The sequence below is a fragment of the Salmo salar genome, chromosome ssa04, assembly GCF_905237065.1.
Source record: "Salmo salar chromosome ssa04, Ssal_v3.1, whole genome shotgun sequence".
In the NCBI taxonomy this organism is placed as follows: Eukaryota; Metazoa; Chordata; class Actinopteri; order Salmoniformes; family Salmonidae; genus Salmo; species Salmo salar.
In genome coordinates this window covers 80,783,965-80,810,739 of record NC_059445.1, presented here as the reverse complement: position 1 = coordinate 80,810,739, position 26,775 = coordinate 80,783,965, and the positions used below count along the sequence as shown (strand labels likewise).

Here is a 26,775-nt window from a genome sequence, read left to right as displayed (position 1 = left end):
CTTCAACCACCAATTTAGCTATAAAATAGTGTAATCTAGCTATAATGATAGTGAAGCTTTAGTCTGGTGTAACACTTTTGTTTTATTTATTCATCAACAAGGAATCAATAGGCTACATACTTCCTGCAAGTCCTGTCCATCACTAAAATCAAATCAAATGCTGTGTCTGTCACTCGAAACTCTCTCCCCCACTGATGATACTGTCTGCACTAGAGTATCTAGCATCCTGCTAACATATTTTTGCTCCTTGATGCATCTAGGAAGCAACGACTTACTAGGCAGAATGGGGGGCTAGCGTAATCTGGTGTAATCTGGCTCTAATGATAGTGTAGCTATAGTCTGGTGTAATCTGGCTCTAATGATAGTGTAGCTATAGTCTGGTGTAATCTGGCTCTAATGATAGTGTAGCTATAAAATTGTGTAATCTGGCGCTAATGATAGTGTAGCTATAATCTGGTGTAATCTGGCTCTAATGATAGTGTAGCTATAAAATTGTGTAATCTGGCACTAATGATAATGTAGGAATAGTCTGGTGTAATCTGACTCTAATGACAGTGTAGCTAAATAATGGTGTAATCTGGCGCTAATGATAGTGTAGCTATAGTCTGGTATTATTTGGCACTAATGATAATGTAACAATAGCCTGGTGTAATCTGTCTCTAATGATAATGTAGCTATAGTCTGGTGTAATCTGGCTCTAATGATAGTGTAGCTATAGTCTGGTGTAATCTGGCTCTAATGGTAGTGTAGCTATATTCTGGTGTAATCTGGCTCTAACGATAGTGTAGCTATAAAATAGTGTAATCTAGCTATAATTATAGTGAAGTTTTAGTCTGGTGTAATCTGACTCTAATGATAGTGTAGCTATACAATTGTGTAATCTGGCTCTAATGATAATGTAGGTATAGTCTGGTGTAATCTGACTCTAATGATAGTGTAGCTATAAAATGGTGTAATCTGGCACTAATGATAATGTAGGTATAGTCTGGTGTAATCTGGCTCTAATGATAATGTAGGTATAGTCTGGTGTAATCTGACTAATGATAGTGTAGCTATGTCTGGTGTAATCTGGCTCTAATGATAATGTAGGTATAGTCTGGTGTAATCTGACTAATGATAGTGTAGGTATAGTCTGGTGTAATCTGGCTCTAATGATAATGTAGCTATAGTCTGGTGTAATCTGACTCTAATGATAATGTAGCTATAGTCTGGTGTAATCTGACTCTAATGATAATGTAGGTATAGTCTGGTGTAATCTGGCTCTAATGATAGTGTAGGTATAGTCTGGTGTAATCTGGCTCTAATGATAATGTAGGTATAGTCTGGTGTAATCTGACTCTAATGATAGTGTAGGTATAGTCTGGTGTAATCTGGCTCTAATGATTATGCAGGTATAGTCTGGTGTAATCTGGCTCTAATGATAATGTAGCTATAGTCTGGTGTAATCTGGCTCTAATGATAGTGGTAGGTATAGTCTGGTGTAATCTGACTCTAATGATAATGTAGGTATAGTCTGGTGTAATCTGACTCTAATGATAATGTAGGTATAGTCTGGTGTAATCTGACTCTAATGATAATGTAGGTATAGTCTGGTGTAATCTGACTCTAATGATAGTGGTAGGTATAGTCTGGTGTAATCTGGCTCTAATGATAATGTAGCTATAGTCTGGTGTAATCTGGCTCTAATGATAGTGGTAGGTATAGTCTGGTGTAATCTGACTCTAATGATAATGTAGGTATAGTCTGGTGTAATCTGACTCTAATGATAATGTAGGTATAGTCTGGTGTAATCTGGCTCTAATGACAGTCTTTGGTTAATATGTTGTGAGAATGATAGAGCACCACATCTCACCACAATAAACTCAGTAACAAATCAGATTTTTTGTACCAAGGCTGCAGAACATGAGGGGATTACCATTATTACAATTCACGTAAAGAGCCTGAGTTTAGGCCAAAGAAGTGAAATGTATTGAGCTCTGGCTCTGATTCATGATTAGCTCTGGCTCCAGTTCTAGCCTGGAAAAGTGACTTGTCTCGATGCTCTTAAAAGTCAATATGCATTATCACTGTTGTCAACACGGCGTGCTTCCGCAAAGATAAGGTTGCGTAAGACTGTCCCAACTGGACGGACAGTCTTTATTTGATCCTCTCTGTAGCCAAAGCAAATCTCACCAGCTAGAGAGCAGGCTGCCAGACGAGAGAGCCTCAGCTGCCCTCAGCTGGTTTTCACTGGGGAGCCAGAGAATCAGAGAGGATCATTCACTTTCGGAGCGTTCTGCATCTCCCAAGCCCCCCCCCAGGAGAAAAAGCTGTTTTTCTCACTGCTGAGTGCAGGCTGTGGTGCAAACAATCTCCATGTAGCACAATCCAATCAACATTGTTTCAATGTCGTTTGTCAACGCATTGTGACGTGGAATCTACCCGTGGAAAATACATCAGAACTGTTGTTTTGTGAAATGTCAACCACATGATTATGTCATCATGTTAACCAATTTTCAACATAGACAAACCTTGTGTAAAATATCTTGAATGTGTACCTTTGAAACAACATCAAATCATCAACGTAATATCCACTAAAATCCCCAAATAACAATAAACTGAACAGCACCTCCTGCTGGAGAGTTGATTTATCTACAGCTATCCTTTTAGTCTCCCATCCAGGATTTTAAACAAGCCCAGCTTTGATATTTGCCACTGATTTACCAATGTGCTATTATGAGAATGAGTGTTTAGAACCTCCACTTACTGGATTCACTATTCATGTCAAAGTCATTCCAAAGGGTAAATTGAACAGAGCAAATTAAATATAATCATACTTTATCAATTATATATCATCAATGGGGCTATTTAGGCCAATTTGGCATTTGGGAAGTAATCAACATGTATTGTTTAAATTCAGTCCAGGATTAAACTAAAAATAGACAAAACATATATTCTGAATATACAAAACAATAAGAACACCTGCTCTTTCCATGACGTAGACTGACCAGGTGAATCCAGGTGAAAGCTATGATCCCTTATTGATGTCACTTGTTAAATCCACTTCAATCAGTGTAGATGAAGGGGAGGAGACAGGTTAAAGAAGGATTTTTAAAGCCTTGAGACAATTGAGACATGATTTTGTGTGTGTGTGTGTGTGTGTGTGTGTGTGCCATTCAGAGGGTGAATAGGCAAGACAAAATATTTAAGTGCATTTGAACAGGGTATGGTAGTAGGTGCCAGGCGTACCAATTTATGTAGAGAACTGCAACGTTGACGGATTTTTCACACTCGACAGTTTCCCGTTTGTATCAAGAATGGTCCACCATCCAAAGGACATCCAGCCAACCTGATACACCTGTGGGAAGCATTGGAGTCAACATGGACCAGCATTCCCGTGGAAGGCATTGAATTGAGGCTGTTCTGAGGGCAAAAGGGGAGAAATGTAATTTTAGGGAGGTGTTCATAATGTTTTGAACACTCAGTGTATTTATTAAACTTTAAAATGAGTAACACATCCTTGGCCACATTTTGAGGTTACTGTAACAATAAATGTCTTCTTATGAAGTCATAGAAAGTGTGCATGTTCAAGATGGCATGCAAATGTCCTAAGTCTGTGGAGATCTTCACAAATGCTACAATCATCTGTGCAGAATCTCAAATTGCAATGACCAACCACATGCATCAAGTACAGTTGAAGTCGGAAGTTAACATACACCTTAGCCAAATACATTTAAACTCAGTTTTTCACAATTCCTGACATTTAATCCTAGAAATAATTCCCTGTTTTAGTTAAGTTAGGATAACAACTTTATTTTAAGAAGTGAAATGTCAGAATAATTGTAGAGAGAATTATTTATTTCAGCTTTTATTTCTTTCATCACATTCCCAGTGGGTCAGAAGTTTACATACACTCAATTAGTATTTGGAAGCATTGCCTTTAAATTGTTTAACTTGGGTCAAACGTTTCGGGTAGCCTTCCACAAGCTTCCCACAATAAGTTGGGTGAATTTTGGCCCATTCCTCCTGACAGAGCTGGTGTACCTGAGTCAGGTTTGTAGGCCTCCTTGCTCGCACACGGTTTTTCAGTTCTGCCCACACATTTTCTATAGGATGAGGTCAGGGCTTGGTGATGGCCATTACAATACCTTGACTTCGTTGTCCTTAAGCCATTTTGCCACAACTTTGGAGGTATGCTTGGGGTCATTGTCCATTTGGAAGACCCATTTGCGACCAAGCTTTAACTTCCTGACTGATGTCTTGAGATGTTGCTTCAATATATCCACATAATTTTCCTGCCTCATGATGCCATCTATTTTTTGAAGTGCACCAGTCCCTCCTGCAGCAAAGCACCCCCACAACATGATGCTGCCACCCCCGTGCTTCACGGTTGGGATGGTGTTCATCGGCTTGCAAGCCTCCCCCTTTTTCCTCCGAACACCGATGGTCATTATGGCCAAACAGTTCTATTTTTGTTTCGTCAGACCAGAGGACATTTCTCCAAAAAGTACGATCTTTGTCCCCAGGTGCAGTTGCAAACCGTAGTCTGGCTTTTTCATGGCGGTTTTGGAGCAGTGGCTTCTTCCTTGCTGAGCGGCCTTTCAGGTTATGTCGATATAGGACACTTTTTTACTGTGGATATAGATACTTTTGTACCTGTTTCTTCCAGCATCTTCACAAGGTCCTTTGCTGTTGTTCTGGGATTGATGTGCACTTTTCGCACCAAAGTACATTCATCTCTAGGAGACAGAACGCGTCTCCTTCCTGAGCGGTATGACGGCTGCGTGGTCCCATGGTGTTTATTCTTGCGTACTATTGTTTGTACAGATGAACGTGGTACCTTCAGGTGTTTGGAAATTGCTCCCAAGGATGAACCAGACTTGTGGAGGTCTAAAAAAAATTCTGAGGTCTTGACTAATTTCTTTTGATTTTCCCATGATGTCAAGCAAAGAGGCACTGAGTTTGAAGGTAGGCCTTGAAATACATCCACAGGTACACCTCCAATTGACTCAAATTATGTCAATTAGCCTATCAGAAGCTTCTAAAGCCATGACATCATTTTCTGGAATTTTCCAAGCTGTTTAAAGGCACAGTCAACTTAGTGTATGTACACTTCTGAACCACTGGAATTGTGATACAGTAAATTATAAGTGAAAAAATCTGTCTGTAAACAATTGTTGGAAAGATTATTTGTGTCATGCACAAAGTAGATGTCCTAACCAACTTGCCAAAACGATAGTTTGTTCACAAGAAATTTGCGGAGTGGTTGAAAAACAAGTTTTAATGACTCCAACCTAAGTGTAAGTAAACTTCCGACTTCAACTGTATTTAAAAAATCTAAATTTCAATCCAGGGTTATTTGGTTTTGCTATTAGATGAAGCACAGTCATAACACTTTTAAGGTGTTGTATAAATTGACAAAATATCTGACATTGTATTCCCATTTAAACTTTGCTGTGCTTTTAAATGTTTGAAAGCACAGTGATAACACATTTAGTTGACAACTAAACCGAAAATCAGATATTGATTTTCCATTGGAATTTGCTTGTACTTTTAGATGGTTGAAGCATTGTGGTAACAGATTGGGAATTCAACAAACATTTGACTGTCTTTTTGAGTGGGTGAAAATAGATTGTAATCTCATTGATCAACGTATCAAACCAAATGTTACCCAATTCTCCACGTTGAAATTACGTGGTGTGCCCAGTGGGAGGAATTTGTTATAGCTAGTATACTCTACTTAAATACACTGGAGGGTAATGATAAAGAGATTAAAGGTACATGGGGACAAGGATATAAAAGAACTGTCGAGTCTTGTATTGCCTTTGTATCTCCTAGCGAGAAAGATGTGTATCTTGAAAATAATAAAAGAGACTTCTGGTATCTTTTGCATTGGAGGAAAAATGGCCCTGGCTGTTACAAGGATAAATGTGGTTGTGATTTAGATAGGAACAACATAGCATACACAGTAAAGACTAATAAAATCTACACAAAATACAGAATCTTAATTTGATCACCAAAAAAATGTAAAACTTGTAGTGCATTTGAGGTTTAAAAAGGCTTCTGAAGTTTGTAATTTCCACTTTGAAATTTCAGACTTGATTTCCCCTTAACAAAAATGTACAATCCCTGCAAAAAATATCCATTAATTATAATCCACATAATAATTCACATTTCCTGTTAATGCAGGAAAAAATGTACGCTGTAACAAACTGTCTCAAATTAAGATCCTACATCTGTTTAATCAGAAACAAACTAAATTCAAATCCGCTTAATATGAGTAATTCCAATTAGGTTTATTTTTGAAGTTCAAACAATAACAAAGCGTTCTCCCTGCAAACACAGGTGCAACAGAGAAACTTTTAGCAGTTCTCCAGATCAAGTCTTCCTCTTGTAGATTTGAATCACTGTTTTGGTTTTCTTTCTTCACTGAACAGCCATGTCTAGATGAATAAAGGCAGATGACTCGCTAGCAGGTAAACAGCCATGTCTAGATGAATAAAGGCAGATGACTCGCTAGCAGGTGAACAGCCATGTCTAGATGAATAAAGGCAGCTGACTTGCTAGCAGGTAAACAGCCATGTCTAGATGAATAAAGGCAGATGACTCGCTAGCAGGTGAACAGCCATGTCTAGATGAATAAAGGCAGATGACTCGTTAGCAGGTAAACAGCCATGTCTAAATGAATAAAGGCAGATGACTTGCTAGCAGGTGATATACATCAAAGCGTTCTCTAAAGATATAGACAGTGTGTATACCACACCTTTGTTGCAGTTCTTTATCATATAATTTTTATGGCAGCAGCTCCTGTCTTTTCAGATCCCTACAAGAGACTTCTATCGGATAACAAGCAAACCACTTGCAGAGAGAAGCCACAATGAGTGACAGTGCAGAAATGATTGAGCCTCACTATGGAATGGAAGAAAAGATATACACAGACAAATAGAGACGTGAACGAGATAAAAAGAACACCTTATTAAGAGCATCAATGAATGGTTGCAAAGATAGCTGTCACCAACATGGCACTGCGTTGCATTCCTGATGTGACAATTACCCCATCTCTTCTCACTGTTCTCATTCAAATAGCACTGCATTTATTTTTATAACCCGTTTTATACAGTGCTGTGAAAAAAAGTATTTGCCCCTTTCTGATATTCTTGATTTTTGCATATTTTTTATACTGAATGTTATCAGATCTTCAACCAAAACCTAATATTAGATCAAGGGAACCTGCGTTTACAAATTACAAATAAAAGATATACTTATTTTATTTTTTTAATTAACAAAGTTATACAACACTCAATTCCCCTGTGTGAAAAATAATTGTCCCCTTACACTCCAAAAAGTTGACTCAAGTTTGTCAAAAAGCACCTGGAAGTACCTGGATGATAATCAAGACACTTGGAAGAATGTTCCATGAAGAGATGAGTCAAAAGTATAACTTTAACGACGACATGGGTCCCATTATGGCAATCAAATCAAATCACATCTCCTCCTCTTTCCTTTTCCTCTCCACCTAACCCTACCATAACCCAACCCTACCCTAACCCTAACCCTACCCTAACCCTACCCTAACCCTACCCCAAACCCTACCCTACCCTAACCCTACCCCAACCCTAACCCCACCCTACCCTAACCTTAACCCTAACACTACCGTAACCCTACCCTAACTGTTACCCTTACTCTAACCCTACCCTAACCCTACCCTAACACTACCCTTACCCTAACCCTAACCATACCCTACCTAACCCTACCCTAACACTACCCTTACCCTAACCCTACCCTACCCAACCCTACCCTAACCCTACCCTAACCCTACCCCAACCCTAACCCTAACCCTAATCCAGGTGGATAGCAACATGTAAGACCTTGGCTCCACTTGGTATGAATGGTAAAGAGGAGGATAAAGCATTGACAGTGGGAGTTAGTGAGGGCCTAATTAAGAGAGCCGGAGGGGCCACCGACATGAGGAGGAAGTTCAATAAAAAACAATGTATTTATTTGCTCAATCTGGTTTTGTCGTTTTTTATATTTAATTGTATTATATCAAGCACTTTAACATAGCACTTATCTTTGTACCACTTAATCCCTTCATCCCTTGGTGTGATTTTCAATTATGTACTATTGAATTATTTATCTATTAATTTATTGATCCAGTTTGCATGTTTTATTATACAAAATGTGTTTTTTAAAATTAAACTTGTTTACCCCCAGCACTTTATCAACAATTGTCTTCCCCCTGTTGTTGAACTGTGACCCCTCGGAGCTCTCATCCTTCCATGTTCTCCCACCCTCTCCAGACCGGTCTGATGTACTTTTATAGAAACAGGGCAGAAAGTTGCAATAGGCCCGTGCAACCCAAGGTTTAATACCAGCATCAACAGAAACTCTCATAAACCTAACATGTTCACCTTTCCTCTTCTTTACTTTTCCTCTCCACAGTTTGTTCACAGTTTTCCAAAGGAGTCTATGCCATCATTGGATTGTATGACAGGAAGACCATGAACATGCTCATGTCGTTCTGCGGGGCTCTCCACGTCTGCTTTGTGACACCCAGTTTCCCAATTGAAACCAACAACCAGTTTGTCATCCAGCTCAGACCGGAGCTTCAGGAGCCCCTCATTGCCCTGATCCAGCACTACAAATGGACCAAGTTTGTCTACATGTATAGCTCTCATTCAGGTACTGGTCATCATTCTCTCACATTTCTTTGCGTCTTTACAAGTGGAACCTCTTGAGCAGGTTAAACTATACAGTAGTCTCGACGTCACATAGTCTCACAATACACTGGTAGAGCACAGTTGGACTGATGTCAAGCTCTCTGCAAGTGTTATTGTACATATTTTTCAAGTAGCCTAGCTGTTATTTAGTCTTTGTGGATATGTTGTGGATACTTGTTAGATGTAGCCTATCTCGGTTCAGGGTGACATTCATTGAAATGGTGTATAGTCAGACTAGTCCATATTAAAGTTTGCTTTACTATTTTGTCTCTAACATATACTATACTGTATATGGTATGATATATTGTCCTACAACATCTGTGGATGCGTTTGAGTTTGGTATTCTTAGCTGTTAAATCTACAGTATTATTTGGTATTTTTAGCTGTTAAATCTACAGTATTATTTGTAATTATTAGCTGTTAAATATATTGTTTGTTATTCTGCCAGAAGCTCCTCTAGATGTGTAAGCTGTACTCTGTAAACTGTATGTCCTCAATGCACATTTTGTGCTTGGATGGGCATATATGACTGCAATGGTTTCCTATGGGAAATGAGCCCCTGGTGCGTGTACCTCTTCAATTTGCAGCCACTCAACTGTGACCTTCACTCATCTTCAGTGCCATCAGAAACAGATGCAGCTAGAAGGATATGTTAACTGTTTAATGATGCAGAGTCTGGTCGGAGCAGTGTATGTGCCCAGGACAAAGGCTGCAGACTGAAGGGCATGACCCGAAGATGAACAAATATAATTACATAATGTGTAACTTGCTTGCTTATCTTCATTTTACACGGTATATGATCTGCACCGAAGGGCTTCTTTGACCATAGATAGTTTCATTGAGTCAAAATTATTTCCGGTGAGATGTTCATGCAGCGGGACAAATGCTCCTTGGATTTATTTAGCTAGTCTTAGCACTTCAGTCTTGGACGAGGAACTCAAGGTTGCTGACTTCTTCATGACAGATCTGAGAGCCCCACCTGTTGCTTGGATACAGCACTGCACAGTCAGTGGTTATTTAAGCCTTTTAGGAAACTTCACTCCAATCTTAATGTCAGTGACTCTGTGTCTGTGTTATATGTGTGTACGTGGGGTTACATTACATATGTACTTTTCAGGAAATGACCAGGGATTAATCACGGCTGCTTTTCTGTTTAACGCTGAAGCCAGAGCTCGGGGTGTTTGGTATAATTTCCCTTTACCTATTGGAATTGTTTAAGGGCGTTGCATAGAGCCAGTCAAACATGTCCTTAGGTAAGGGAATAATTTACGAGTTTTACAGTAGTTTGAAGGCATGTAATGCAGAAAGAGTCTCTGGTTACCATGGAGACGACCTGATTCGCTGAATGAGTATGTCTCGTCAAAGAGATCGCATTTATTTTGGGAGATCGCCAAATAAAACTTCTACATTCAAGACAGGAGAAACAAATTGATTAAGAAGATAATAAAACATTTATTTTAGTTACTTTTCTCTAAAATTATTTCTATTACATTCTAGCACGTCAAGCTAACTTACTTTGTAGCTATGGATTGTGCACCTTCCAATGTTTAGCTACCTTGCTGGTTGATGTTTTCCTTTTGAAACCAGGGCAGAAGAAAGCAACATTCACCTCCACAAATGCTGTTTACATTGATATCCATACTGAATGAAGCAAAAGACCTCATAGGGAACCCTTAACTTTTTCACTTAATTTAAGGGGGAAATTTACCATAAAATGTTTTAAAGTTAAGGAAACTTTAAGTGAAAAGATAAGGGGGAAATTAACTTAATTAGATGCTTTATGGAACCGGGCCCTGGGCTAGAGAAGCAACATAGTCCTGCTCAGTATTGTGACACCTCAAGACTAGACTCCAGAGCATAGTTTGGTAACTATACGACAAGACATGGTTCCCCTTAAGTGCTAAGTAGTACAGTGTGATTGCTCTCACAGACTACAAGATGACTGTAAAAGGTTTTACTTGTACGTTAGACTTTTTGATGTATGTAGCTATGTGATGTGTTTTATTCTTTGTTTTCCCCGTGACTCTAGAACTGGAATCGAGTTCCTTGGCTCCTCTTCTGACTGACTGCATCCCACAGTGCAGTCCCAGGGGGAGAGTGGGTGGTGGGTAGTTCCTCATCCTACTGACTCCATCCCACAGTGCAGTCCCGGGGGGGGTGATTAGATTAACCCTTGTCTTCCTGCCTTGCCATCTCACACATATGTTTGCTATTGTAAAAAAGAAGACAAATCTATCGTTTCACAACAAAAGCTCATCATCTTAAGCTAGACAGGGTCTATATAAGTACCAAGATCCACTTGAACAATGACTGCATACAGGTGTTCAAAAATGTACACTGTACACAAATAGAGACTGTGGGAATGTAATTTGCGTTTGTGCGACATTTCAGAGAAGCTGTGATAGGCAGATCTCTGAGACCAGCAGAAAAAGGGGCTGATAGAAGCCCAGGCTGCATTCCCTGCCAATCCTAACGTTTCACTTGCTTATCTGCACTGCTGCAGTGGCGTGATGCGTCGCTAACACTACACAGATAGAGCACAGCTTTTGTCTCTCTCTCTAGTTTATCTGCAGGTTAGTCCCAGCTAACAACAAGCATTCCCATAACTTTGAAGAACGTTCCCTTAAGAGTCTCATTAGGCCATTAGCTAATGTTTTCATAGGAATGTTCCCATGATGTGCAAGGAATGTTTCCAATTGACCATTCTCTTATATGTCAAATATAACTTATCCAGAACGTGGTTACATGTTCTCAGAACTTAAGATATTAATGACCTAGACATGTTTCATTGGAATGTTGCATGAACATTCATGTGTCTGGTTATCTGTGGGTTAGGAGAATATTCCATCAATGTCCCTGTCACGTTCTGACCATAGAAAGCTTTTATTTTCTATGGTAGAGTAGGTCAGGGCGTGACAGGGGTTTTTGTCTAGTTTATTTATTTCTATGTTGGTTCTAGTTTCTTTTTTCTATGTTGGGGTTTTTGTGTAGTTTCTGTATTTCTATGTGGGGTTCTAGTTTCTGTATTTCTATGTTGTTGTTTTTTGGGATGATCTCCAATTAGAGGCAGCTGGTCATCATTGTCTCTAATTGGGGATCATATTTAAGTTGTTGGTTTTCCCACTAGGTTTTGTGGGAGGTTATTTTGTGTAAGTGTATGTTGCACCTCTTCGTCACGGTTTGTTGTTTTGTTTATGAGTTTATTTGTATGTCTTGCATAGTTTCACAGTTAAAATAAATTGTGGAACGATACACACGCTGCGCCTTGGTCCCATTCTTCAGACAACCGTGACAGAATCTCCCACCAAAAACGGACCAAGCAGTGTGGTCAGGAGGACTGGACCTGGGAGGAAGTCCTGGATGGGGCAGGACCCTGGACAAGGCCGGGGAGTATCGCCGTCCAAAGGAGGAGATTGAGAGCTGAGGAGAGCTGAGGTGGAGAGCTGAGGTGTGAACCAGAGCCAGTCAGGGAGACGAGTGAAGAACTCGACGCAAGATTCCGGAGAGAGGTGTTGGCATTGAGAGTGCTGCAGAGCGGGCGTGCTGAGGAGCGTGACACCAGTCCGGTGTCATATGCACGAGTTTCACGCATCTGGCCTTCAGTGCGCCTCCCCTGTCTGGTACGTCCTGTGTCTCCTCCACGCACTCGCTTGAGGGAGCGTGTGACCTGTCAGGCACCATGTTTTGCAGTGATACGGACGGTGTCTCCAGTGTGTCCTGTGCCAGCGCCCCGCACTTGCCGGGCTAAAGTGAGCATCCAGCCAGGACGGATTGTGCCAGCCCTACGCTCCAGACCTCCAGTGCGCCTCCACAGCCCAGTACGCCCTGTGCCTGCTCCTCGTACTCGCCCTGAAGTGCGTGTCACCAGTCTGGCGCCACCTGTGCCAGCCCCACGCATCAGGCCTCCAGTGCGCCTGCCCAGTCCGGGGTGTCCTATTCCTGCTCCCCGCACTCACCCTGAGGTGCGTGTTACCAGTCTGGCGCAACCTGTGCCAGCATCAGGCCTCCAGTGCACCTGCCCATTCTGGTGTGTCCTGTTCCTGCTCTCCGCACTCGCCCTGAGGTGCGTGTTACCAGTCTGGCGCCACCTGTGCCAGCCCCACGCATCAGGCCTCCAGTGCGCCTTCCCAGTCCAGAGCTTCTGGCGACAGTTCCCAGTCCAGAGCTTCCGGCGACAGTTCCCAGTCCAGAGCTTCCGGCGACAGTTCCCAGTCCAAAGCTTCCGGCGACGTTTTACAGTCTGGAACCTCCCGAGACGGCCCACAGTCCGGAGCCTCCTGAGACGGCCCACTGTCCGGAGCCTCCTGAGACGGCCCCCAGTCCGGAGTCTCCAGCGGCGGTCTGCAGTCCGGAGTCTCCAGCGGCGGTCTGCAGTCCGGAGTCTCCAGCGGTGGTCTGCAGTCCAGAGCCTCCGGCGATGATCCACGGTCCGGTGACATGAAAGCGGAGGGATCAGCTGGCGGAGCGGGGCTACGCTCCGAACCCGGAGCCACCTCCTATGCTGGGGGATAAGCAGGATGAGCGGGTTCTTCGTCCCGCACCAGAACCGCCTCCGATGCAGGAGGATCTGCGGGATGAGAAGGTTCTTCGTCCTGCACCAGAGCCGCCACCGACATTAGACACCCACCCTAACCCTGCCTGTTTTTTTTTGCTGTTTCGGGTTTTGCGTTCGGAGTCCGCACCTTGGGGGGGGGGGCTACTGTCACGTTCTGACCATAGAAAGCTTTTATTTGCTATGGTAGAGTAGGTCAGGGCGTGACAGGGGGTTTTGTCTAGTTTATTTATTTCTATGTTGGTTCTAGTTTCCTTTTTCTATGTTGGGTTTTTTGTCTAGTTTCTGTATTTCTATGTGGGGTTCTAGTTTCTGTATTTCTATGTTGTTGTTTTTTGGGATGATCTCCAATTAGAGGCAGCTGGTCATCGTTGTCTCTAATTGGGGATCATATTTAAGTTGTTGGTTTTCCCACTAGGTTTTGTGGGAGATTGTTTTGTGTAAGTGTATGTTGCACCTCTTCGTCACGGTTTGTTGTTTTGTTTATGAGTTTATTTGTATGTCTTGCATAGTTTCACAGTTAAAATAAAATGTGGAACGATACACACGCTGCGCCTTGGTCCCATTCTTCAGACAACCGTGACAGTCCCACCAAACATACACAGAACATGGTTCTCAGAACATAAGATATTAATGTTCTAGACACGTTTTATGGGAATGTTGCAAGAACATTTGTATCAAACAAATATGTCATTACACGTAATGTCTTGTTACTGTTGCCGAGCATATCAATGCCCTGATTGGTGACCCGCTGATCCATTCATATGTCTTTGTCTGTTGGCAAGGATAGAGATACTCGCACCAACAGTGTTTTTAACGTTGTGTTTTCAACTTAAATATTTAACACACTTTGACATACATGATTACATTGTGTATGTTCATTTATACTTTATAATTATTATTCAAGATGTCCTCACCTGTCACGTCCTGACCAGTAAAGGGGTTATTTGTTATTGTAGTTTGGTCAGGACGTGGGAGGGGGGTGTTTGTTTTATGTGGTTTGGGGTTTGTTGGGATATGTGTTTATGTAGATGGGTGTTTGTTTAGAGTATGCCGGGGTTTTTGGTTATGTTCTATGTTTTGTAATTCTATGATCTGTCTATGTTGTGTATATCTTCGTTGGCCTGGTATGGCTCTCAATCAGGAACAGCTGTACATCGTTGTTGCTGATTGAGAGTCATACTTAGGTAGCCCTGTTTTCACATGTCCCTTGTGGGAAGTTGTTTTTGCACTGCTGTGTTTAGCCTGTAATACTGTGCGTTCGTTCGTTTTCTTGATTTGTTTATTTAGTGTTCAATAAAAGTTAAAATGAGCACTCAACCCGCTGCGCCTTGGTCCACTATATAGGACGACCGTTACCTGGAATTTGAATTCACAACCTCTTGGTTCACTGTACTCTGATCTATCTGCTACGCAACCATGTCTGTGCCAGATGTCAGTCCGTCTGACTAGTCTTTTATCATTGAGCTTTCTGTATAGTTGTCTAATGTTAGTGGGGTATATTAATCTGTTTTTAAATGATACTCCTGAATCACTGATCAATAATAGTTTTCCTTGAGTGTACTTTTAACAGAACTGAGATTTACTTCAAAGTGAAATTATCCTGGTGCTTACACCTATCAGGCTGTTTCAGATCTAGTGCCTAGGGAGGAGGGGTTAGAGTTTCTTCTGGACCTATCAGGATGTTCCAGATCTAGTGCCTAGGGAGGAGGGGTTAGGGTTTCTTCTGGACCTCACTATACTGGCCCAATAAGCACATGCCCTAGAGATATCCCTTATTGGGACAGTGGTTAGGGTGTTAGTCATGGATGCTGGTGGCCTAGACATATCCCTTATTGGGACAGTGGTTAGGGTGTTAGTAATGGATGCTGGTGGCCTGGAAATATCCCTTATTGGGACAGTGGTTAGGGTGTTAGTCATGGATGCTGGTGGCCTGGAGATATCCCTTATTGGGACAGTGGTTAGGGTGTTAGTCATGGATGCTGGTGGCCTGGAGATATCCCTTATTGGGACAGTGGTTAGGGTGTTAGTCATGGATGCTGGTGGCCTAGAGATATCCCTTATTGGGACAGTGGTTAGGGTGTTAGTCATGGATGCTGGTGGCCTGGAGATATCCCTTATTGGGACAGTGGTTAGGGTGTTAGTCATGGATGCTGGTGGCCTGGAGATATCCCTTATTGGGACAGTGGTTAGGGTGTTAGTCATGGATGCTGGTGGCCTGGAGATATCCCTTATTGGGACAGTGGTTAGGGTGTTAGTCATGGATGCTGGTGGCCTGGAGATATCCCTTATTGGGACAGTGGTTAGGGTGTTAGTCATGGATGCTGGTGGCCTGGAGATATCCCTTATTGGGACAGTGGTTAGGGTGTTAGTCATGGATGCTGGTGGCCTGGAGATATCCCTTATTGGGACAGTGGTTAGGGTGTTAGTCATGGATGCTGGTGGCCTGGAGATATCCCTTATTGGGACAGTGGTTAGGGTGTTAGTCATGGATGCTGGTGGCCTAGAGATATCCCTTATTGGGACAGTGGTTAGGGTGTTAGTCATGGATGCTGGTGGCCTGGAGATATCCCTTATTGTGACAGTGGTTAGGGTGTTAGTAATGGATGCTGGTGGCCTGGAGATATCCCTTATTGGGACAGTGGTTAGGGTGTTAGTCATGGATGCTGGTGGCCTGGAAATATCCCTTATTGGGACAGTGGTTAGGGTGTTAGTAATGGATGCTGGTGGCCTGGAGATATCCCTTATTGGGACAGTGGTTAGGGTGTTAGTCATGGATGCTGGTGGCCTGGAGATATCCCTTATTGGGACAGTGGTTAGGGTGTTAGTCATGGATGCTGGTGGCCTGGAGATATCCCTTATTGGGACAGTGGTTAGGGTGTTAGTCATGGATGCTGGTGGCCTGGAGATATCCCTTATTGGGACAGTGGTTAGGGTGTTAGTCATGGATGCTGTTGGCCTGGAGATATCCCTTATTGGGACAGTGGTTAGGGTGTTAGTCATGGATGCTGGTGGCCTGGAGATATACCTTATTGGGACAGAGGTTAGGGTGTTAGTAATGGATGCTGGTGGCCTGGAAATATCCCTTATTGGGACAGTGGTTAGGGTGTTAGTCATGGATGCTGGTGGCCTGGAGATATCCCTTATTGGGACAGTGGTTAGGGTGTTAGTCATGGATGCTGGTGGCCTGGAGATATCCCTTATTGGGACAGTGGTTAGGGTGTTAGTCATGGATGCTGGTGGCCTAGAGATATCCCTTATTGGGACAGTGGTTAGGGTGTTAGTCATGGATGCTGGTGGCCTGGAGATATCCCTTATTGGGACAGTGGTTAGGGAGTTAGTAATGGATGCTGGTGGCCTGGAGATATCCCTTATTGGGACAGTGGTTAGGGTGTTAGTCATGGATGCTGGTGGCCTAGAGATATCCCTTATTGGGACAGTGGTTAGGGTGTTAGTCATGGATGCTGGTGGCCTGGAGATATCCCTTATTGTGACAGTGGTTAGGGTGTTAGTAACGGATGCTAGTGGCCTGGAGATATCCCTTATTGTGACAGTGGTTAGGGTGTTAGTAACGGATGCTAGTGGCCTGGAGATATCCCTTATTGGGACAGTGGTTAGGGTGTTAGTAACGGATGCTGGTGGCCTGGAGATATCCCTTATTGGGACAGTGGTTAGGGTGTTAGTAATGGATGCTGGTGGCCTGGAGATATCCCTTATTGGGACAGTGGTTAGGGTGTTAGTAATGGATGCTGGTGGCCTGGAGATATCCCTTATTGGGACAGTGGTTAGGGTGTTAGTAATGGATGCTGGTGGCCTGGAGATATCCCTTATTGGGACAGTGGTTAGGGTGTTAGTCATGGATGCTGGTGGCCTGGAGATATCCCTTATTGAGACAGTGGTTAGGGTGTTAGTCATGGATGCTGGTGGCCTAGAGATATCCCTTATTGGGACAGTGGTTAGGGTGTTAGTCATGGATGCTGGTGGCCTGGCGATATCCCTTATTGGGACAGTGGTTAGGGTGTTAGTAATGGATGCTGGTGGCCTGGAGATATCCCTTATTGGGACAGTGGTTAGGGTGTTAGTCATGGATGCTGGTGGCCTGGAGATATCCCTTATTGAGACAGTGGTTAGGGTGTTAGTCATGGATGCTGGTGACCTGGGTTTGGACCTGCTAGGGGAGTCACCCTACTCTCACTATATGTTAATATTACCGTTTTGAATGTTGTTAGAATACTTATTATCATGTGTGTAGATTTCTCCTCTTTCATGCATTTCTGGGACTTTATTTTCCAACTTTGTGCCTTTGTGCTCAACCTCCAGATGCTTTTGGGGGTTTGATGTGATGTTTCTGGCAAAGAGAACAATGCTGCCTTTGTAGAGTTTGCATTTGACAAAAATGTTTTTCTCTTTCTCCTTGATTAACTCAAAATAATGAGAGCATTTCATGTTAAAAGCATAGTTTGTGTGAGAGTTTCCCTAACCTCACCAACATACAAAAGGAGCTGTGAATAGATTTGTGGTTCACCAATCAGGGCCTTGATGGGCTTGACAACAGCAACAAGGTGTGATGTGTAATTCATTTTTGTTGTTGTTGGGGGGAAGAACATTTCTTTTGGACCATCAGGCGACCTCCTGACAACACATTTACATTTAAGTCATTTAGCAGACGCTCTTATCCAGAGCGAATTACAAATTGGTGCATTCACCTTATGATATCCAGTGGAACAACCACTTTACAATAGTGCATCTAAATCTTTTAGGGGGGGGTTAGAAGGATTACTTTATCCTATCCTAGGTATTCCTTAAAGAGGTGGGGTTTCAGGTGTCTCCGGAAGGTGGTGATTGACTCCGCTGTCCTGGCGTCGTGAGGGAGCTTGTTCCACCATTGGGGTGCCAGAGCAGCGAACAGTTTTGACTGGGCTGAGCGGGAACTGTGCTTCCTCAGAGGTAGGGAGGCGAGCAGGCCAGAGGTGGATGAACGCAGTGCCCTTGTTTGGGTGTAGGGCCTGATCAGAGCCTGAAGGTACGGAGGTGCCGTTCCCCTCACGGCTCCGTAGGCAAGCACCATGGTCTTGTAGCGGATGCGAGCTTCAACTGGAAGCCAGTGGAGAGAGCGGAGGAGCGGGGTGACGTGAGAGAACTTGGGAAGGTTGAACACCAGACGGGCTGCGGCGTTCTGGATGAGTTGTAGGGGTTTAATGGCACTGACAACTGATACACAGAAATGTTCTTGCAGCGTTCCCGTGAAACATGTCTAGAACATTAATATCTTATATTCTGAGAACATGGCAACCATATTTTGTGTATGTTTGATGTGACGTTGATGGAATATTTTCCTAACCCTCAGAGAACTAGACACATGAATGTTCTTGCAATGTCCCATAAAATGCTTCTAGGACATTCATTTTGTATATTCTGAAAACATTGCAACCACATTCTAGAGAAGTTCTGCTTGACATTAAGGGAATGTTCTCCTAACTTTAACACCAAAACATGTTAAAAAGGTTTTTAGAAGGTTTTTGTTAACATAGATATAATGTTCCCCCAACTAATGGAAAACTGGACACTCAAACATTAGGGGAAAATGACGGTTAACATTACAAAAACGTTGCCTCTCCTTAATATTGTTAGCTGGGATGCTGCTCAGTGGGCGATAAAGCTGGTTTGCTCTCTGGTGTGAGACGATTCCACAGCTGCTGAGACAAGCTCTATGTGCCTATACAGAGATGGCAGGAAGTGTATTGCAAGGCCAGCAGTGGCAGTTTAAAAATTGGATCCGACACACTGTTTTAATTAACATGAAACGCTCTTTGCAGCATCACTGTTACTTCTTCCAAAACTACTTTTGTCATCTGTTGCGTAATCCATGTCGCAACTAAAATTTGAAAAACGTAACTTTATCTGTTTCTATATACAACTATAAAAAATTGCAAGGACTTTGTAAACCATTCAATCTCTCTTAGAACATAACATATTTTGTTCCCTCTGCTAATGAATGCAAATGCAGAAGTATTATACATAGCACACACCACTAGGAGTCTCTCCTTGTCAGGTCAGATGGTCAGCCTTGTGCATAAGTAATGCATAATGTAATTGATGTGACATTTGCATACGAACTCAAAGCTGTGGGCTCCAGTGAAGTATCATCCAAACAAATGGAATGAGGAAGCAGCTTGTTGTGGCTCCAAATTTACCATCTCCATTTGGCTTTACTTTAGTATTGTTTTGTAAATTATATGCATTTTGTTCATGTTTATGCAAATCCAATTCAGGGCATAAAGATTCGTGTCTATATTTATACATTTCATCTCTATTGACCAAAATGTAATTTTATCCAATTCCTTCAGCACAAAGCTCTTGTTCTTTAAGAGATAATTGTAATGAGGGCTTTGGTACTGAGTTCACCTACTGGTTGATTCAGATGACATATACTACTGTAAACAACAGAAACCAGACAAATCAACAACAACAATATATCTAATGCACATCGGAACTAAAACAATTATCTCTCACTTGGTTCTCGCCAAGGAGTCTCAAATGACAAACATTTTATTGCAATAGTAGACTTCATGAACATACATAATGATAATTCCAACTTCATATTGTGTTGTTGTTGTAAAAAAAAAAAGGCCACTCCTCTCAAGCGAACTATGTTCTCACCACCTACATCACTTGCCAATCACCTAGCGCAATGGATAGGTGTGAGCTTTAATAAACAAAATGTTGTTTGAATGTGGGGTTCACATCCTGCTGTTGTTTTTTGCCTTCCCAGTTCACTATTTTCTCAACAACTGTGCATCCGTGGTACTATGTAGGATGCTGAAGACAAAAGATTACCATAGGTTTCACTAAATAAAACAAATTATTTGAACAACAATGTCCAGCTCGTGTGGTTTCAAATAAAATAATTTTCCAAATTTAGCCAGGATTTAATCCTGTGCCTATGGTGTCTGGAGGATTCCTAATTCTCGACCCTATCTCCTGGGCTACCGTTCAGGAACCACAGCGGATGGTAATCCACAGGGGGAGAATCTCACTCACCACTGCTTTACAGGCTTAGCCACCTGTCAAGTGAAAGTAAGTGAAGAATATCTAGACTAAGTTTGGAAGTGGTGTCCAGCGCAGGTTGATGTTTTGAAAGGCACAGTGGGATCCAACAAAGCTTTTATCACGTGTAACTGTCGGTCACCTTTTGAATTTAATTAAACTTTTTAAACTCGCTTTGACATATTAACAAATAACTTTGGATCCATAATTTGATCATTGCCTATAACAACTAGAGCTGTTTAAATTAATATCACTTTGGCTCTACGCCCAGAGCCAACTTTCCACCTGTTTAGCAGCAGGTCGGCGCTCTTTGTCCAGCAGTTCCTACAGTTGTCAGATGGTAGTGTGATGTCTGAAGATGCAAAACATCATCAATCACGTGTTATTGTTACTTTGATACAAGCATCGGTACTTTTCTGTCCTACTTACTCTACTTTACTGACTTTATTGTCCCCGTGGGGAAGGGTTGTTGCAGTGTCATGTACACGTTTAAAGTGGCGTTTAAATAGAAAAAAAATGGACAATACAACTTTCATAACAGTTACATACCAATAAAAAGAGACTAGCCTGCTAGCCTTACTGGGTCGATAGGAACATTAGCCCAAGCTATTTAAGAGGGATATCACACCAGCACAAATGATCGTCTAGTTGTGTTTTTCCTGCCGAAGGGTCCCCTATACCTGCACCCAGGGGGGAGTAGTTCAAGGTCCGGGTACAGGGGGTGTCTTGGGTCAAAAATGATTTTGTGATAGGACAGTCAACATTAAAATATCCCAGCTTTTTGAGAACGTACAGTCTTTGTTGACTCTTTTTGTAGATCAGGTCTGAACATTTACTCCACTGAAGCTTATTGTTCAAGAGGACACCCAGATATTTGTATTCCTCTACAATCTCTATGTTCTGACCTCTGATAGATGTTGCAGAGGTAGGTGTTGTACGCTTCCTGAAGTCTATGCACATCTCTTTGGTCTTGTTGGTATTGAGGAAGTGTGATTGGTCACACCACTCTACAAAGTCATTTAGGACCGGGCCATAGTGTTCTTCGTCATCATGCAAAAGGCTGATCGAGGCAGTGTCATCAGCGAACTTAACGAGGTGTCTGTCAGGATGGAAACTAGTACAACTATTAGTATACAATATGTACAGGAGTGGGGACAAAACACATCCCTGAGGAGAACTTGTGTTGTTGTTGCGTATGTCCGACACATGGGGACCTACTTTGACCCTCTGTGACCGCTGGCTCAGGAAGTCCAACAGCCACAAAACCAGCCCCCCATCTAAGGAGAAGTCCCTTATGAGTCTCTGTGCCAGAATGTAAGGCTGGAGGCAGAAGAAAAGTCAACAAACAGAACCCTGAAATGGGATTTGGCACCCTCTAGATGTCTACAGACCATGTTGAGGAGAGTAAGAATGGCATCATCAACTCCTGTGCTGGGCTGATAGGCAAACTGAAACGGGTCGAGGAGCTTCTGGGTGGCGCTGAGAAAATAATTTTACAATATGATAAATATTACATTATTTATCAGGTGGATCGTTTGCAGGTCAGAGCTGAGGGTGCCAGGATGGTGTATTTAAATGACATTGAATACTTTTGTTTTAGATGTTTTGTTGTTGCTGCTCAGCAGTGGCGCTTTGTTGGAGGCTTTCTGTGTTGGTCAGAAATGTGGAGGATTTCTGTGTTGGTCAGAAATGTGGAGGATTTCTGTGTTGGTCAGAAATGTGGAGGATTTCTGTGTTGGTCAGAAATGTGGAGGCTTTCTGTGTTGGTCAGAAATGTGGAGGCTTTCTGTGTTGGTCAGAAATGTGGAGGATTTCTGTGTTGGTCAGAAATGTGGAGGATTTCTGTGTTGGTCAGAAATGTGGAGGGTTTCTGTGTTGGTCAGAAATGTGGAGGGTTTCTGTGTTGGTCAGAAATGTGCTTTGAAAATAGCCACACTCTGGCCCTGAAGTAAAGGCACAATGGGAGCCTATTTAAAGTCAGTATTTTAATGACCTTTGCTGCTACTGCACATTTTACACACACGTGAAGTGCTTACGACATGGAAGATCATAGCACTATGGTGTCTTCATTTATTTATTTGAAATTAAAGTGCTTTAATCTTGTTCTAAAGATATGTCCAAAGAGTACATTATACCTACAGTACCGGCATGTACACTATCGCAACTGTAGAGTGCTGCTGTCTGAACCATTGTTGTCTGTTGTGAAGAAATGTCTGTCTTGCACAATGCATCTACAGTAGGAGTTCGTTGAGGCAATATATTTAGATCATAGATAGTACACGCTTAGCTGAACACTTTTATCATGTCAAAACTGTCCAATTTACAATTTGATCATGAGTAAGGATCTTTCCCCCAGTACTTATGATTCGAGTCTAGCTGAGCCCTGCATGCAAGCTTGTATGCAGGATACATGTGTTTAAAAAAACCTAGTTTTTTAAACATCTGTTAGATAAGTGGATTTCTCACTTCTAAGGCCTTTAGTTAGGATCATTGTTAGAGAATGCTCAGAGGAAGCGCTGTCATTTATCAGTGCAGACATATTACTGTAATGTACATTCAAAATAATGATGAATATGTTGCTACTCTGTATTATGAATTACATCTAACCTTCTGTGTTTCTATCGTGCTGCAATGAGCCTCTGCCCATAAAAACAACGTCCTCTCTGGGCAGCTTTAAAAATAAAGTAGAAAACTGTTTGATGTCTTCTGTGCCCATATGAATGATCCCTACGATGTAACTGAAATGATGAAATAGATGTTCTTCTTCTTTGTTTTTATGTTTTATTATCTCACTGTCATACTGTGTTCAACCATTGTCGGATCTTGACTAGACATCTTGTCTCAAGAGGATCACAATGGAAATAAGTCCCAGACTGTATTGTGTGTTATCCTTCATGATTTATCAATGGAAATAAGTCCCAGACTGTATTGTGTGTTATCCTTCATGATTTAACAATGGAAATAAGTCCCAGACTGTATTGTGTGTTATCCTTCATGATTTATCAATGGAAATAAGTCCCAGACTGTATTGTGTGTTATCCTTCATGATTTAACAATGGAAATAAGTCCCAGACTGTATTGTGTGTTATCCTTCATGATTTAACAATGGAAATAAGTTCCAGACTGTATTGTGTGTTATCCTTCATGATTTAACAATGGAAATAAGTTCCAGACTGTATTGTGCATGATTTAACTCATGTGCATGTATGGCTTTTTTAAAGTTTTATGTGTGCTTGTTTTTTTTTTTAAATGGTCAAATTAATAAACTAAACAAAAACTAAAGGTGCTGTAATACACTACCAGTGTTGGGATTAGGTACTTGGGAAAGTAATATATTACATATTGGTTAACAAAAGCAACTTTACAATATTACTTTTTGAGGAAAGTAACACGTTATATTTAAGCAATAAGTCAAAAGTGGGTGTGTTATATGGCCAATATAAACAAATTTGTGCACAATTTTAAGGTAAGCTTTTTGTATGTATGGAACTTTTTTAAATTAAAAATAAAAATAAAAATTCCACCTCATGAAACACAGGACCAACACTTTACATGTTGCGTTTATATTTTTGTTCTTTAAGGCACCTCGGGAGTTTGTGGTATATGGCCAATATACCACAGCTAAGGGTTGTGCTTAGGCACGACGCAATGCCTGGATACAGCCCTTAGCTGTGGTATATTGGCCATATACCACAAACTCCCGAGGTGCCTTAATGCTATTATAAACTGGTTACCGACGGAATTAGAACAGTAAATAGTAATTTTGTTGTCATACCCATGGTAAACGGTCTGATATACCACAGCTTTCAGCCAATTCAGGGCTCGAACCACCCAGTTTATAATACTCTTTATATTACTTTCATGAAAAAAATCTCAATCTCACAGTTTGTTTGACTGTATGAGGAAGCATTTACATTACATTTTACATTTTAGTCATTTAGCAGACGCTCTTATCCAGAGCGACTTACAGTAGTGAATGCATACATTTCATTTCATGCATTTTTTTGTTTGTTTTTGTACTGGCCCCCCGTGGGAATCGAACCCACAACCCCGGCGTTGCACACACCATGCTGGCGTTGCAAACACCATGCTCTACCAACTGAGCCACAGGGATCACGAGGCGAGCCGCGCACGCTCTACCAAAGATAGTCTACTTACTAACTCAGGTTTTATCACTAGTTTCTCCTTTCATCTGTGGCGCTGCTGTCCTGTGCTAGTCTACAAGTGCTCTGACATATATGGGCTGCTTAATTAGCCATATATACCTAGCTAGCAATGAGGAATCGGCCCAGAAGCAGCCCTCTTCCGGGGGGCCGGAACTGATTGAATCGGCCTGGAATCGGGTGTTGGACTCGGCCCGGAATCAAAATGAATGACTGCCCAGATTCGGCCCAAGTACATACTTCTTAAACAGGACTCTTAAATAATTTTATTTAAATGTGAATTGTATTTTTTGATAACAGAAACAATGAGAAAATATGGAATAAATAAATAAATAAATAATGAAATGTTAATTATATAAAGCAGCCTGTGTAATCATCTGCCAGAGAGCAGCCCCAATCGACCCGAACCCCAAGTAATACATTTGGGCCAGATAACTTACACAGGAATCGGCCCGAGCTCAATCCCCACATCCTAGCCATAAGTAATACTGCCGAAGGCGGCCCAGACTCGTACCACACGACGTCGACCGAGTCTGACTCTCAGCCGAGTGCCCCGACCCGCAGCCGGAATCGGCCCAGATCCACTGTGCTAGCTGGGAAGCATACTGTAAGCCAAACATCTGTACAGATTTATTCTCTTTTTATTCAAAATCTTTCTCACGAGCCGCCGGTTCTGGTAATAGACCGCACGTGCACAGACCCATAGAGTTGTATAGAGGGCATACTTGCCACAAGACGGGAAAGCCCTCTATGGGCTTTGCTATCACAGAAGCGATCAATGACAAAGTTCAGAAGTGCTCCCTCTATATATTTATATGGACAGCAGCTGTCATGACATTTCTCCAAACAGCCTTTCTCCGCTTGCTCGAGAACTAAATGAGGAAACAAGTTGATATCGGATTCATGGAAACACACATCCAGTAGAGATATGATTCTGAAAGTAACGCACGCGTTGTTTGACAAAGAAACTGTAGTAATATTACTCAATTCAGGAAGAAGTTAGTAATGTCATTACATAACGCGTTACTTTTGTAACACGTTACCCAAAACACTGTACATTACTGTACATTATGCCCCATAATGACAAAGTTTAAATATGTTTTTAGATTTTTTTTGCTCATTTAAAAAAAATGAAATACAGAAATATCTAATTGACATAAGTATTCACACCCCTTTGCTATGAGACTCCAAATTGAGCAGATGTCACGTCCTGACCATAGAGAGCTCTTATTTTCTACGGTAGAGTAGGTCAGGGCGTGACTGGGGGGTTTATCTAGTTCTATGCTGTTTGGTTCTAGTTTCTATGTTGGGGTTTTTGTATGATCCCCAATTAGAGGCAGCTGGTCATTGTTGTCTCTAATTGGGGATCATATTTAAGTAGTTGTTTTTCCCACCTGTGTTTGTGGGAGATTATTTTGAGTTAGTGCATGTTGCACCTCTTTCGTCACGGTTTGTGTTTTGTTTGTAGTTTACTGTTTGTTTTGCGAAGTTTCACATTAAAATAAAAGATGTGGAACGATACCCACGCTGCGCTTTGGTTCGTTCCTACACACACTCGTGACAGCGTATGTGTATCCAATTTCCTTGAGATGTCACTACAACTTGATTGGAGTTCACCTGTGGGCCAATCCAATTGTTTGGACATGACAGAAAAAAACACACCTGTCTATAAGGTCCCACAGTCAACTGTCAAGGTGAACTGACAGTGCATGTTAGACCAGAAACTATACCATGAAGTCTATCTCCGAGATATAATTGTGATGAGGCATTTATCTGGGGAAGGGTATAAAACAATTGAAAGTTTCCAAGAGGACAAACTGAGCAACCAGGCAAGAAGGACCTTGGTCAGAGAGGTGACCAAGTGTAACGGCCGTCGAAGGGAGTAGACCAAGGCGCAGCGTGTTGAGTGCTCATTGTGTATTTATTATACTGAGAACACATAAACAAAGAAACAATAACGACAGCCAAACAGTTCTGTCAGGTAAACAACACTAAACAGAAATTAACCACCCACAAAACCCAAAGGAAAACAGCCTGCCTAAGTATGGCTCCCAATCAGCGACAACGATATACAGCTGTCCCTGATTGAGAACCATACCCGGCCAAAACAAAGAAATACAAAACATAGAAAAAAGGACATAGAATGCCCACCCTAGTCACACCCTGGCCTAAACAAAATAGAGAACAAAAACCTCTCTATGGCCAGGGCGTGACACCAAGACCCCAATGACCACTCTGACAGAACTACAGAGTTCCTTGGCTGAGATGGGACCACCTGCCAGATGTCTCTACAGCACTTTACCAATCTGGGCTT

The 26,775-nt window shown here is 42.0% G+C and overlaps 1 protein-coding gene across 3 annotated transcripts in view; it reads left to right on the top strand.

Moving 5' to 3' along the window:
• Positions 1–26,775, top strand: part of gria1b (glutamate receptor, ionotropic, AMPA 1b) — a 100,449-nt gene that overhangs the window by 20,089 nt on the left and 53,585 nt on the right. For all 3 annotated transcript variants that reach the window (XM_014198174.2, XM_014198173.2, XM_014198175.2), the window contains exon 3: positions 8,422–8,661. In XM_014198174.2, coding sequence (XP_014053649.1) covers positions 8,422–8,661 — 240 coding nt within the window. The remainder of the gene's footprint in view (positions 1–8,421; positions 8,662–26,775) is intronic.